The sequence below is a fragment of the Manihot esculenta genome, chromosome 3 (assembly GCF_001659605.2).
Source record: "Manihot esculenta cultivar AM560-2 chromosome 3, M.esculenta_v8, whole genome shotgun sequence".
In the NCBI taxonomy this organism is placed as follows: domain Eukaryota; kingdom Viridiplantae; phylum Streptophyta; class Magnoliopsida; order Malpighiales; family Euphorbiaceae; genus Manihot; species Manihot esculenta.
In genome coordinates, this window is record NC_035163.2 from 28837396 (window position 1) to 28852885 (window position 15490).

At 31.8% G+C, this 15490-nt stretch overlaps 2 protein-coding genes across 2 annotated transcripts; one reads left to right on the forward strand and one right to left on the reverse strand.

The window, feature by feature from the left end:
- Window positions 1–2592: 2592 nt before the first annotated feature.
- On the forward strand, window positions 2593–7277 carry LOC110611340 (protein unc-13 homolog). Its single transcript, XM_021751602.2, has 5 exons — window positions 2593–3493; window positions 4051–4932; window positions 5029–5484; window positions 5609–5795; window positions 5959–7277. Exons 1-5 carry the CDS (start codon window positions 2855–2857, stop codon window positions 6930–6932), a joined length of 3138 nt encoding a protein of 1045 aa, XP_021607294.1. The 5' UTR covers window positions 2593–2854; the 3' UTR covers window positions 6933–7277.
- A 23-nt stretch (window positions 7278–7300) lies between these two features.
- LOC110611341 (protein NRT1/ PTR FAMILY 5.2) lies at window positions 7301–10464 on the reverse strand. The gene is made up of 4 exons (XM_021751603.2): window positions 10277–10464; window positions 9624–9841; window positions 8600–9165; window positions 7301–8519 (listed from the first exon to the last, which is right to left on the reverse strand). The coding sequence occupies exons 1-4, from the start codon at window positions 10389–10391 to the stop codon at window positions 7634–7636; spliced, it is 1785 nt and encodes a 594-aa protein (XP_021607295.1). The 5' UTR covers window positions 10392–10464; the 3' UTR covers window positions 7301–7633.
- Between the last annotated feature and the right edge of the window lie 5026 nt (window positions 10465–15490).

Genomic DNA, 15490 nt, shown 5'->3' on the forward strand with positions numbered 1-15490 from the left:
ATATATATATATATATTAGGGACTCATTTGTTTTGTTTATGATTTATATGTGCATTAATTTATGATAGATCGTATCTATATAAACATTTAAATACAAAAAATAAAATTATTTTTTTTCCCAATTTTGACATTGGAAAGTTTGATTGCTTATTCTTATTGCATTAAGGGTGAATTTTCATAAACATCTCTAGTTCATGAATTTTCACATTAGAATTCGATTTTCCTCCTCCTCTTCAAATACTACAAATTAAATCTGTCATTTATTCAAATAAGCTAATTTTATAACCAATTAATCAACCAACTCAATCCAATTTAATTTGACAAAAATATACATATTATTTTGTTTAATATCTATAAATCAATCATATATGAAAAGTAGCCATATTTTCTTTTTTTATTTTGTAAAAATCAAAATTGATTTTGATTTTAAAATTAATTAGTTTTGGATTATTCATTGTTTACCTGATTTTAAAATTAGTATTAATTTATTATTAATTTTGTTAAAATTAATATTAGGTCATGTGGATTGATTCTAAAATTAATTAGTGTTGGGTTATTGTAGAGTTGTTGAGTTTTTTTATTATTTTTAATAAATTGAAATTGAAATTGAGTTTATTATTGGGTCGTTAAACTTGATATTTTAGATTGCTGTTGGTTATATACATTGATTTTAATTTTTTTTTTTTTTTTTTGAAATAGGGGGTGGGGAGTCGAACCTTTGACCTTACAAAGGTATAAGGATGCACTTTCCACCAGGCTAAGTCTCGGAATGCACATTAATTTTAATATTTGTCAATCGTTATATTAGACAATATTCGTTCAAACCGTTTCACGTGTCGTTATTGTAATTATGTGATAAATTACTAATAACTCGTGATTATCGATCACATTCAAGTCTTATCAATAAAAAAAAAATCAATTAACATAATGATTAGTGCTTAGAATGATAATAAGCTCGTGATATTTAATCAAATTTTTTAAAAAATCATTTATTAATTTTATATTTTTATAATATAAAAATAAAATATATATATAATTTAAAATATATATTTTTACGTACCCTTTTAAATCTTAAGCAATCTATTCACATTCGTCATTCTTAATAAATTTATTGATTTAAATATTAAAATAATTCTCTATATCAATTATCTCACATTTTTTAAATTAAAAAATTATATTCAATTGATGTATTAACTTTTTTATTTATTTAAAAGAAATTAAAAAAGAGTTTAAACTTGTTATTGGGTTTGATAAATTTGATCATTAATATTGGGTTAATTCTCTTTAATATGACTTTCCATTTTTTTTTCAATTTAAATCGTTATAAAAATTTAATGGATCATAAATACGGTAAAAATAAATACTCTGTTGGTTTTATTAATTTTATTATTTTAAAATTATTATTTATTTTTTTAATTATAATAATATATAAATTAACTATTATAATTTTATTTTATTTTATTTTTAAAAAAATTAAAATATTTTTTAATATTTAATATATTGAAAATTGATATAATTAAAAAACTAATAAAAGAATTATATTTTTTAACATGCAATAAAAAAATAAAATAACATAAATTATAAAAAAGATTATTATTGTTTGTTATCGAATTAAAAGCATGTGAGTAGAGGTAGTTGTGTTAGGTATGGCCTTGCCATTCTTGTTTCGTTTGTGGCAAGGCTTCATTGCTTTTTTATTATTACTTTTTTCAAGTATTTAATTTAATTTAATTTAATTATCAAACTTTTATTTTTTTAAACATTTTTTAATATTTTATTTAATTAGGAATTATGTACCTTGAAAATTAGAATTGTATTTAAAAATAAAATTTTAAAAACACCGTGCAAATACATGGTATTTAATTAGCTAGACAGAACAAATCTATCTATCTATATATAGAGTTTATTTCAATTATATTTAATTGTATTTATTATTAATTTTATGACTATTTTATAATTTTTAATTATTTAAAGTTATTTTCATTCAATTAATGATAAAAAAATTATTAATACTAATATTTATTTATAAATAACTAAGTATTTTAAAATTATTAATAAATTGACATTAAAAATTAAATTTAATATATTTATATTATATATAGAATATTATGTTTATGTTTGTTAAAAATTTTCAATAATTGTTTCTATAAATTTAATTATGATTGATATTTGCAAATAATATATGCATTCCATGTCAAAACGGTACCGTACATGACCAATTTGTATTTCGCAACATTAGAGTGATTTTTCATATATATGCTTGAACTTAATTATAGCATAAAATTATACCAATATGGTTTTTTTTAAGTGTTATTTTCACTGACAATCTCTATCTTGAGTGTTACTTTCAATAAATTACTGAATTTTAATTTATTTTTTGTATTAAAATCTCTAAATTTCGATTTATATATCAAAAACCTTCATGGATGGAGAGCTGAAGCAGGGAATCCCCACATCCATGTAAACTAGTTTTGACTAAACACAGGTAATTATTAATAATATGAGGAGACGCCAATGACTATTTTATGATAACTGTTAACAATCTCAACCCCAAACTAAAAAAAAAAAAAAAAAATGTAAGAAGGCAATTCCAGAAATAGACTGAGGAGACTATTTGGTATTACCATATCTTCCTCGCTTTCCTCGCAATACAACGTTGTTTCTTGGCCATCAACCTTGTCTCTCTCTTCACACATTGTTGTAGCCAAATCTCCACAACACCCACACACATTTTTTCTCCGTCGTTGTTCGTCCCTCTTTCTTGCTTTCTTATTAAAACAATGCTCGCCTTCTCTCCCTACCCTTTTCCGCCGGATATCTGACCAGAGATTCTACAGTTGTTCTTGCAACTTTAATGGCTCACCATACATCCCGAGATTGCTTCCCTGGTTCTCTCCTTTCTGGCTCCGCCGCCACCTCCCTCGACCCTGCCGAGACTGACCTCACATGGCCTTTTGGGGACCTCTACAGTCTCGACCGCGAAGATATTCGGGAGACCGCATATGAAGTTTTCTTTACAGCTTGTAGATCCTCCCCTGGCTTTGGCGGTGGCCGGAATGCAATCACATTTTACTCTTCACATAATCATGATGCTGGAGATAGTGGAGGATCTGGGTCATCCTCGGGGTTTGGTTCTGTCTCTTCCGGTGGTGGTCGGTTAGGCAATGGCCCACTAGTTGTAACGACTCCAACAAGTAAGATAAAAAGGGCTTTAGGGCTAAAGATGCTGAAAAACTCACCGTCCAGGAGGATGTCAAGCGTGGCTAATGGTGGTGGGGGCGGAGGAGGAGGTGGGGGGACATCACCAGGGCCTCCAAATATACTACTGCAACAGAGTGGGGGGTACAGCCCAATTTCGATGTACAATACTGTGCCGGCAACAAGGCCAAGGCGGCCTCTGACTTCAGCGGAGATAATGAGACTACAAATGAAGGTGACAGAGCAGAGTGATAATAGATTGAGAAAGACGCTCATGAGGACTCTGGTTGGCCAAGTACGTAAAGCTGTGTGTATTTTATAGTCAGTTAAAAATGAAGACTTTATGGAGAATCTGAGATTAAAGAGGACTCGAATTAAAAATTCTAAATTATTTTCATATAGAAAACTTTTCATTACGAGCATTTTTTGAAAAAATTTTGATTACTGAGGATTTTGGTTTTAATTTATTGTTAAATTAAATAAAATCTCATTTTTATCATTTCACCTTATCACTAAACTGCAATTAAATTCAAAAAGTGCAAATTGTATCGATTATTTTTGTTAAAGGAATGGTTGAATACTTGTTGGATTTATTGGTTTTGTTCATTTTGATTTTTCAATTTTAAAGGGTAATTTAAAAAATTATTTGATGGTATTTTTCTCTGTTAATTTTCAGCTGAATTTTTCTGTTTCTACTTTTTAATTTTAATTTCCCTGCAGGATATGTCATGAGATCATATCTTATGAATTGGTTAATGATTAACCATCCATTTTGCAATTAATGGATTTTCAAGATTACAATCTGTTCTTTGGCAATTTGAAACCATTGATGACTTGGTTAAGCTTTGGCAGATGGGAAGGAAAGCAGAGACGATAATTCTGCCATTGGAGCTGCTCCGCCAACTTAAACCATCAGAATTCAATGACATGCAAGAGTATCATATTTGGCAAACGCGTCAGCTCAAAATCTTGGAGGCCGGACTTCTCCTCCACCCAGCAATCCCAATAGAAAAGTCCAACTCCTATGCAATTCGTCTCCGCGAAATCATCCGTGCCAGCGACACAAAACCCATTGACACAAGCAAAAATTCAGACACCATGAGAGCCTTATGCAACAGTGTTGTTACTTTATCTTGGCGAAGCCCCAATGGTGCACCTGCCGATGTCTGCCATTGGGCTGATGGCCTCCCTCTTAACCTTCACCTTTACACATGCCTTCTTCAAGCAATTTTTGATTTCAGGGATGGAACATTAGTTCTTGATGAGGTTGATGAGCTTGTGGAGTTGATGAAAAAGACATGGTCTACGCTAGGAATCAATAGATCATTGCACAATCTATGCTTTGCTTGGGTACTTTTTCAACAATATGTATTGACAAATCAAATTGAGCCTGACCTTCTCTATGCTGCACATGGTATGTTGTCTACAGAGGTGGCTAATGATGCAAAGAAGCCAGACCGAGAGGCAACGTATGTTAAGCTATTGTGTTCTATGTTGGCCTCGATGCAAGGATGGGCAGAGAGGAGATTGCTTCATTACCATGACTATTTCCAGAGAGGAAATGTTTTCTTGATTGAGAATCTTCTGCCTCTGGCTCTATCAGCATCAAAGATTTTAGGCGAGGATGTTTCTCTCATTGAAGGGACGGAGACAGATGACTGGAAAATAGTGGATTCATCTGGGGATCGCGTGGATCACTATATTCGATCTTCAATAAAGAACGCATTTGCAAAAGTGGGTTGTTTAGGATTCGACATTTTTCCTTATTTAATCTCTGGTACTATGCATATGATGTTTCTGATCTTCTATAGTTGTATTTGTCAATTACAGGTAATAGAAACTGGAAGCTATAAAAGTACGAGCGTGGAAGTGAAAGATGAGGCCAGCGAGGCTCTCCTCCAATTAGCTAAAGAAACAGAGGATTTGGCATTGAGAGAGAGGGAAAGTTTCAGTCCTTTACTGAGGAAATGGCAACCAATTGCAGCTAGTGTTGCGGCTGTAACACTGCATCATTGCTATGGGGCAGTGTTGAACCAGTATCTTGCTGGGATGTCTTCACTCAATAACGAATCAGTTGAAGTACTGCAGAGGGCTGGAAAGCTGGAGAATTTTTTGGTTCAAATGGTGGTTGAAGACTCAGCAGATTGTGAAGATGGAGGAAAAGCAATCGTGCGAGAGATGGTTCCATATGAAGTCGATTCAGTCATAATGAGGGTCATGAAACAATGGGTTGAAGAAAGGATGAAAAAAGGGAGAGAAAGTTTTCTCCGACTTAAAGAATCTGAAGTAAGTTCTCCTTTGTTAATTTGTATGCTAAAATAGATAGAAGATTTATTCTTATAATAAGAGCAAGATATCTTTCATTTTATGTCAAAGTACCAGAGAGTGAATGGTGCAATCTATGTTACAGACATGGAATCCCAAGTCCAAAAACGAGCCATACGCACAGTCAGTTGTGGAGTTAATGAAATTAGCCAAGGAAACGGTGGATGAATTCTTTGAAGTTCCTGTTGGAATAACTGATGATCTTGTTTCTGAACTCGCCGAAGGTTTAGAGCATCTCTTCCAAGAGTACATCAAATTTGTTGAGGCTTGTGGTAAGAAAATGTACCTTGTTTGTTTTTTTTTCTCTTTGCTTGTTGCTGCTATCTTGGATGAAATTCTATTTCGGCTTTGTCTAGAAGAAAAAATCATTACAATTCCATGAGAGGTTCCTGAATTGCTTTCAATAATTTGACTTTGATTTCGGTATCTTTCCAGGATCAAAACAGAGCTATGTCCCCACTCTACCTCCCCTGACCAGATGCAACCGTGACTCCAAGTTGTCCAAGCTGTGGAAGATAGCTACTCCATGCAGTGTTTCAGCAGAAGAAATGCAGCAACATGGAATAGCTGGAGCTCACCATCCAAGACCATCAACAAGCCGAGGAACACAACGCCTTTATATCCGACTCAACACGCTGCACTATCTTCTTTCTCATCTGCATTCTTTAGACAAGACCCTCACCCTTGCTCCAAGAACTTTTTCTTCATCTCGTACACATGCGAACCACCGCAGAAATCGTTCCTCTGCCTCTGCTTACTTTGAAGAAGTTCATCCATCCATCCAATCTGCCTGTCAACACGTCTCAGAAGTGGCTGCATATCGTTTGATCTTTCTCGACTCGAACTCAGTCTTCTATGAAACTCTCTATGTGGGTGATGTAGCAAATTCCAGGATTAGGCCTGCATTAAGAACCCTGAAGCAGAATCTTACTCTTTTGACAGCAATTGTTACAGACCGTGCTCAGGCTTTGGCAATGAGAGAAGTAATGAAGGCAACTTTTGAGGCCTACCTCATGGTTTTGCTTGCTGGAGGGTCCTCTCGAGTGTTCTATCGGACTGATCATCCGATGATTCAAGAAGATTTCGAAAGTCTAAAGCGCGTGTTTTGCACATGTGCTGAAGGATTAATCAATGAGGAGCTGGTGGAGGGGGAGGCTGATATAGTTGAAGGTGTAATAACATTGATGGGTGAATGTACAGAGCAGCTAATGGAAGATTTCAGCATTGTGACTTGTGAAACAAGTGGCATAGGAGTTGTGGGTACAGGACAAAAACTGCCAATGCCACCAACAACAGGAAGGTGGAATAGAGCAGATCCAAACACAATCTTAAGAGTCTTATGCTACAGAAATGACAAAGCAGCAAATCAGTTCTTGAAGAAAACTTTCCAATTGGCAAAGAGGAGATGAATGAAGATGACAATTTTGACCTGTTGTAATTTACGCCACCAAAGGTCATTATAAAATGTGAGAGAGCTAACATTAACAAGAACTGCTGTGGGAGTATTGGCCTTAATTCTTTGTAGCTGTAGGATTTGTTAGTACCTATCAGTGGAAAACTTTTTACTAGGGAGTGTGTGACAAGGAAGTGTGTGCACACCTTATTTCTTCTTTTTTTTAAAAATTTTTTTAATTGTTAATTTGATTGTATACTTGAGAAATGAAATAGAGAGAGAAAGGGGGGGATCCTGAGATGTTAAGCAAAACTGTTCAGTTATGTTGTTAATATGTTTCTGTCTAGTAAAGTTAAAGCAAGTCTAAACAATGAAGTAAGGTGATTTGTGTAGAAACAGAGAAGTTGTTTATTATAAAGCATTAGAGGATGTCAAGTGTAATCCCATATGTTTTACTTTTTTTTCTTCTCCTTCTGCTGCATCTTCTTCGTTCTTTTTTTTCTTATTTGAGATGAAGGGCAAATTGCAGCTTAATTGTATAATCACCACTGCCACCAAGCAAATTCACCCAATCACAGTCAAGTGGAGGAGTTTGCAGCTTACACTAAAAATGGTGACCAACTTGTTTCTGATCTTCCATTTTCACCTCTGATGCCCATATACCTTATCTTATCTAGGCTAGTTTTTTTCTTCTGCCCAATGACCATTCAGTCAAAGCTACGAGGTATTTGATACTTCTTGGCTCGATGCCCTCAATCTGATTCCCTTCAATTCTTCAGCTAGTACTTCCATTGAATCTGAAACTTCAGCTTTATACACATAGAACTTGATCACAACGAAGAAGAAAATGAGATTCACAAAGTTCAATATCGCAAAGAATGCATAATAGTAGTCCAAGTGAGAAGCATTTAAGTTATTCAAAATCCATCCATTGTGGTGACCATGATTTTTAGTGATACGAGCAACTGTGGAAAGAAGGAAACTGCTGAGGAAGTTTCCAACTCCGAGACTCGTAGTTGAGTAAGAAGTACCAAGGCTCTTCATGCTTTCAGGTGCCTGATCATAAAAGAACTCAAGCTTGGCTACCTCTAGAAACGCATCAGCCATTCCCATAAGCACAAACTGAGGAAGTAAAATGAAAATGGTTAAAGGGATTTGTCCTCCACTTTCAACCAAGCCATGTTTCTTAGCCACACTGAGTCTGTGCCTTTCAATGAGGGAAGCTGTGATCATGATTATGATGTGGAAAACCATGCCTATTCCCATCCTCTGAAGAAGAGTGATCCCTCTAGGATTATTAGTCCACCTTCGCATGATCCTGACAAAGTATTGGTCATAAAGGACTACAGAAATAAGCATTGTTAAGGTCACAAATGCAGATAAACTTGCTGGGGGGATTTTGAAGCTGCCAATATGCCTATCAAGTGTAGTGCCTTGCTTCACGAAAAGGGTATTGATCTGAGCAACCATTGTGCTTGGAACGAAAGTCGCAATCAAGATCGGAATCATTCTTAACATTTGCTTAGTTTCCTCTACTTGAGTAACTGAGCAAAGCATCCATGGATCACTTGAACCTGTTCTCACAGCAGCTTTATTCAGATATCTGCACAGGTAAACAAGCGACACCATCAAAACATAGCATTTTTGGTAATAAAAGAACAATCATACTATGAATAAATCCACCTGAGTGTAGGAGTGGAATCAATCCTAAACTTTCCCTTGTTTGCATACTCTTCCAAGTCAAGCTCATAGAGTTCTTTAGGGTCATTTGGAATTGCCACGTTCCATTTTCTTAGGGCAGCAACTATGACTCTCGCCATCCTCGTAAATGGGCTACCAGTGGGCAGCCTGTGCCTGTAATAAGGTGTGCCGGCCAAGAATATAGCAACAGATATCAGAAGCCCAAGAGTTGGGAGTGCATAGCCTAATGTCCATCCGACATTATCTTGTACGTAAACAAGAACAGTGTTAGCAAAGAGTGTTCCAAAGAAAATGCTGAACATCCACCAGTTGAAGAAGGAGAGCTTTTGACCCTTTTCTTTTGGGTCGAAATCATCGAATTGATCAGCGCCAATGGTGGAGATGTTGGGCTTGGTTCCTCCAGTCCCTAAGGCTAAGGTGTAGAGGGCACCAAAAAACACTGCTACTTGTAATGCTGATGCCTTCTGGCAATTGTCGACATTGGTATCCTTGCAGGGTGGCGGTCTTAGTGCTCCGAGTGACACTGATAGTGTTAGTAAGCACATCCCCTGCAATTTAGTTTAACAGGTTAATAAAATTATGGTATTTAATTTGAAAAAAAAATATAATATACAGTAGTCCAGTCAAGCACCTATTTTTCAAACCCTTTGAAATTCAATTAAATATAAAGTTAATTGAATAAGATTTTGTTATTCCTCCAAATATACAAATGGGTATTGACTGTTGACTAATGCATCAGCATTTCTGTATCCTAAAGCAACATGGCCAAGTAGACTTTAAAAAAAGACGCAAGAACCAATAACGCTGTTACAAAATAATTAAATCATAGTAATATCTTTTATTTTTAAAGAATAATAATTAAATGGACGACAATTTTCTTTATTCATTAAGAGATCACGTAGGCTGAATTTATTAATATTTTAAAGAATAAGAGTCAAAGTATGCACTGGGGGTCATATTAAAAAATTCATAAATTTTTTAAAAATATAAGCTAGAAAAATAATACCGAGAGATAAATCAAGGAAGCAATGACGAAGGTCCAGTAGCGGCCAAGACGAGCATCGGCAACATATGCGCCCAACACTGGAGTCATCCAAACGGTGCCAACCCAATTCGTCACATTATTTGACGATTTCACAGTACCTTCATGTAGCTTTTTTGTCAAGTAGACCACCAGATTGCTTGATATCCCATAATATGCCATCCTCTCAAATACCTCATACACTGTAACTCAAAAAGTAAAAAATTATTTAATGAAACAGTTATATCAACGTACAGACAAAATGTGCATTAATTTCATTGTCAGCTAGCAGGACACGTACTTAGAAACTTCAAAGTTCACAGGCTGGTGGGTGGGTGGGTCTAGTCATCTAAACCAAGAATTTTGTTTTATGGACAACAACCTTTCTCCTCGTTAACTATTCTTTTCTTATTAAACATGTAGATCCAAGGATCTGGGTTCAAATGTAAATCCAATCAAAACCCAGGTTTCTTTTGACTCGATAGATTCAGAAAGTGCTCAGAGAAAGCAAATTAAAGAACTGCATAACTTGACAAATCATGCCTTGAACTTCCAGGTTTTAAAATATCAACTAAAAGGCAACCAACTTTAGGACAAAAGTGAAAGAGAGATAGAGAGAGAGAGAAGTTGGCACTTACCAACAACAAAAGAGCAAGCCCTCCATCCACCTCTTTTGGATCTAAGAACAGGGTTTCCTCTAAGATCCACAGTTCCATCTTTTGTATAATCGTCAACCCCTTGTTCCAGAGCCATGTATAAAAATATACAAGTCTCACTCACAAAAGTTTTATTTGCTCCACTAGACGAGTTAGAAGGTGAAGTTGCTCTAAAACTACGTTTTATAGACGTGATGCTCTACCATGCACCCTAGAATCCAACTTGTCGTTTTCTGTTTAGCAGGAGATCCAATCCCTTGTTTTTATCATTTTGTCAATTATTTAAGGTTATGGGAAAAAACAACGTCGTGATCGAGTGGTTGCGGTTTGTGTTTTTAACTCTAATAATGATTTTTAATAATATTATAATATTTTTAATATTAATAAAACATTTTTAGTACAATAAATTATTCATAATAATATGTTTATGAATATAACAAAAAAATATATTTTATAATAATTAATTACATGAGTAATACGAATTCATATTATAGGTCATTACCTCTGGCTTTATCAATGATGCTATTGTAGTAAAATTCACAACCATCTTTTAATAAATTTTTAATTATTAAATTACTGGATGTATATATTCAATATATGTAACAAATTCTCGCTAAATTAAAGAAATTATAATTTAATGGGTTGAAATTTAGAAGAAGATAAAATTTATGTGTGTATTAATAAATTTAGTTTGATTGGTTTAATTTTTATTTTTATTATTATCGGTGACATATAATTACCACTTTATTATAGTTACACTTATCACTATTATATAAAATTGTACAGTCATAAAATGTTTTTAATATTTATAGTAATAGAATCATAATATAACTAAGTTTATTTTATTAATTTTTATTATATTAAATGAGCCGAATTTTTTTTGATCGAACCGTGGTCAATTTAACTAAATTACATATTAATAAGCAAATTTTACATAGTAAAATGATAAATTTTAAATTCAGGTCTCTTGCAAAAGTTGAACCGTATCTTAAATGCCGGTCCTCAAAGATCATCACAATTAGGAGAGAAGATGTCAAAACCAATAATTGGCGTGGGGTCATAAAATTAAGTAGAAGACTCCAAATTAATACCATACTTTTATTTAATGATTTTTCAGATTTCCACCCATTCACATCTCATATTTTCTGTATATAAAAAATATTTTTTAAATAAATATTTTTTATAAAATAAATAAAATTTTAAATTCATTTTTTAATTTAATTTAACTGAATTCAATAACTAAAAATATATTATTCATTTATAAAACGTAAATTGAAATCTTTATACTCTCATTCTCATACTTAAGAAATATATATTTTTATCTTTCTATGATTCTCAGTATCTTTTCTATTTTCCTTCAAACGTTTTAATATTTTATTTTGCAGAATATTGCGACTAAATATATAAAAAGTAAATAATTCTGAAATCAATTCATACTACTGGTCTCTTTACATGCGGTTTGACGTTCAAACATTTAAATAATTTTTTTTTGTCAATTATTATATTTATTTTTAAAGAATATAAATATTTTTTATAGAAAAAAACTAAAGTTGAAATTTCAATCTAAGTAAAATACCTTTAGTTTTAAATTATAAAACCAAATTAAATTAGATTATAAATATTTTTTTTAATAAAAAGCTAGCCTAGCACTAATTTTATTAATTTTAAAAAAATATTTTTTTTAAAAAAAATCAAGACACGCAATTAGGGGATCAATATTCAGTTCAAATTGAAAAAATCGACCAAATCGAATTAATTTAAAATTTTGATTCGGTTTTTTATTTATTTCAATTTGGTTCAATTTTTAATTTTAAAATTTTTAATTATTTCAATTCAGTTTAATTTTGATAAAAAAAATCGAAAAAATTGAATCGATTTAGTAATAATAATATGTTATTTTCAATAATATAAAAAAATTAAATTATATTAAGATTAAAATATTTTAATTAAAATTTAAAATATTAAAAATAAAATATAAAAAATAAAAAATTTATTAAAAATAAAAATCGATTAAATCGAATCGAATCAAATTAAATCAAATCGATTTAATTTAATTTTTATAAATATTAAAATTTTAATTTTTAATTTATTTAATTTAATTTAATTTTAAATTAAATGTACGGAATGCTGACCCGGCATGCAATAAAGACAACAAAGGACTTTTAAGTAGGGTGGGTTTGCATTTTAATTTTAGTGGAAGCGCTGTTATGGATGACTTGGAGTGGGCACTGGGCAGTAGAATTAAATTCATATAAAATAAATATTAAATTTACTATTAAATTATATAATATGAATTAAAAATACTTAATTTTATATTTTTAATTTAAATTTATTTATAAATTATTATTAAGACAAAAATAATGTCAATTATATAGCAATTTAGGGATATTTCATAAATAAATTTAAATAAACAAAATAAAATTTAATATTTTTATCCACTATACAATCTCATATCAAATTTACTCTTTTTATCATAATTTATGAGCCGCAATCAACTGGTCTAACTTCATAATTTATTATTAACATTATTTCATAAACTTCACGTAATTAATCAGGTTGAAGTTATCTGAATCTGGATGATTATCAGCTGCCTGCCTTTGATTGCTATTTTGTCCAACCTCTAGAACCAAATTGCAAACCCATTAACTATTATATTCATTTTAGAAAAATAAATTATTTGTAACTTATGTATTGCATTGTTTTTTAAAAATTTTAGATAAATTTTAAATAAAAATATTTTAATCTAAAAAATTTTTATAAATTAAATGAGTCTGATAGTAATTATATCTGAATCAGATTATATTATCTCGATTCTTAATTTTTAATTAAAAAAATAAATTGATCGACTTCAAATTAAAAAAAAAATTATAAAATTTAATAAAATCATAATCAAAAAGACATTGTCGTCCAAAATTGACCCCGAACAGTAATTTGAAGCCATTGATGTCGGAAGTAATCGACTGTTGAAGATATAGATATAATCAAAATCAGAAGAAAGAAGAATACCATTGAATATATGAAAATAATTATTGTCCTATCTATTCATTGTTTTTTAATGAAGTTGGATTCTTAGAATTTTCTACAAAGCTTATTGTCATAAGTTCACACATGTAACAGAGACAATTAACCAAGTCAACTATCACACATCACATATACGTCATACATACGCATGGCTTTTCCTTCAACCATCACTGATACTTGGCGAGGCCAGTGGCAAACGTAAAAGGGGATGGAGACCATCACCTCTTAAAATTTTACTCTTAATTATAAATATTACATTAATAAATATTTAACTTTATATAAATATTATATACTTCACGTATCGAAATTAAACTCTAATTAAAATTAATTGTAGAAAAAAAAAGAGTTTACGGACAATAATTGCCTTTTGTTTGGGCCTTTAATTATACAAGGCAAATAAAATTTTCTTTTGGTAGTAGAAATAAAAAGAAATTGAATAATCAAGAATGAGTGAATAGAATTGAAGAGCGGAGAGAAAAGGGAAAAGAAATAGAAGGGTGGAGGTTTCGTTGTTTTGCTTTCTCCTTCGTCGTTGTTTGGTTTCATTTTTCTTGGTTGATTATCTAGTTTCTGTTTTATTGTCGTTTTTTTTCTGCCCACTTGTTGTTTTATCTTTGATTTTTTTGGTTTTCTCTCGTTGACAATTAAGATGGTTGTTTTTATTGTTTAGTGTGTTGTTTTTAGGTATTTTCGGCTAAACTTTAATGTGACACTCTCTAATTGTGTTTTGATTGGAGATTTAATGAGTGTTCTTGAATCTTTTATTTTTTCACATTCTTTTTTCTTTTTATTTTATAATCGTTTTATTTTGCGTACTTAATTTTGATTTTATTTTTCGATTGTTTTTATTTTGCTTAAAGTTTTTATGATAGGGTGATGTGAAACGGTGATGTGGTACGGAAATCGGCATTTACTTGAATAGTTAAAATCTATATAATGGATTGTATTTTATAAATTTATGCATAATTTGATTTGATTTTAAGTTGACTACTTTGATTTAATTTGATTTTAATTTGGGTTTTAAAATAATCTTTGCACTCTCTCTTACCTCTCCTTTGAACCTTATTTTCGGCATTGGTAAAAAAAAAAATAGTAAACAATAAAGAAAAAATAAAATAAAATAAAATCTAATTTTGTTTATTCAATAGATTTTTTTAGAAGAAATTTAATTTCATTAATTATATACAAAATATAAGAATGATTAGTGACTTGTAAAAAATAAATAAATAATTGAAAATTTAGGTTGGAATTGGGGGTTTTTGAAAATTTAGGGTGGGAAGACTTTTTATTTGTGGATTTAGGGCTAGGATAAAAATATTTGCGAATTTGGGGTTGGGGTGAAAGATGGCAGCCGAAAAGTTTGTTTGGCGCCTGTTTGACAGGCGCCAGAGCCTGGCGCCACTTTAAGTGGTGTCAGACCATTATTTTATTTTTTTATTTTTTTTAAATGGTCTGGCGCCACTCATAATGGCGTCAGACCATTTTTTAAAAATTTTTTTTAATTAATATAATTATAATATTTTAATAAATAAAAAAATTTTTATAAAAAATTAAAGTCCGGCACCACTCAATTTTTTAAAAAAAAATTTAAAAAAAAAGGTCTGGCGCCATTGTGAGTGGCGCAAGACCATTTTAAAAAAAATAAAATAATAGTCTGACGCCACTTTAAGTGGCACCAGACTCTGGCGCCTGTCAAACAGACGCCAAACAATCTTTTCGGCTGCCACCTGTCACCCCAACTCCAAATTCGCAAATATTTTTATCATAATTCTAAATTCACAAATAAAAAGTCTTCCCACCCTAAATTTATAAAAAGCTCTTGGAATTGATTGGGTACAGTATTGATAAATATTTTCCTCTTCCTGGTCCATGATAGATCTGGTTTTCTTCTGGGTCCCTTCTTGCTGGGCTCTCTGATGGATCTCTCCATGTTCTTCCTGGTGAAAGGACCTGTAAATAAGAAAGAATGGTCAGGGGCCTACCGGGTGTGCCCCGGCAGAGGCCCTCCGACGCTCAAGTCAGATTTTATGGCTCAGAGTAGTATATTTAGGTAAGGGTTACAGTAAGAATAAAAATGGTGTCCAGGAAGGAAAAGGAAGAAGAAGAGATCCCCCCTCTGCGTGGCTTCTACCGTGATATATATATCTGTCTCTCTGCCACAATGCTAGCTGTCTT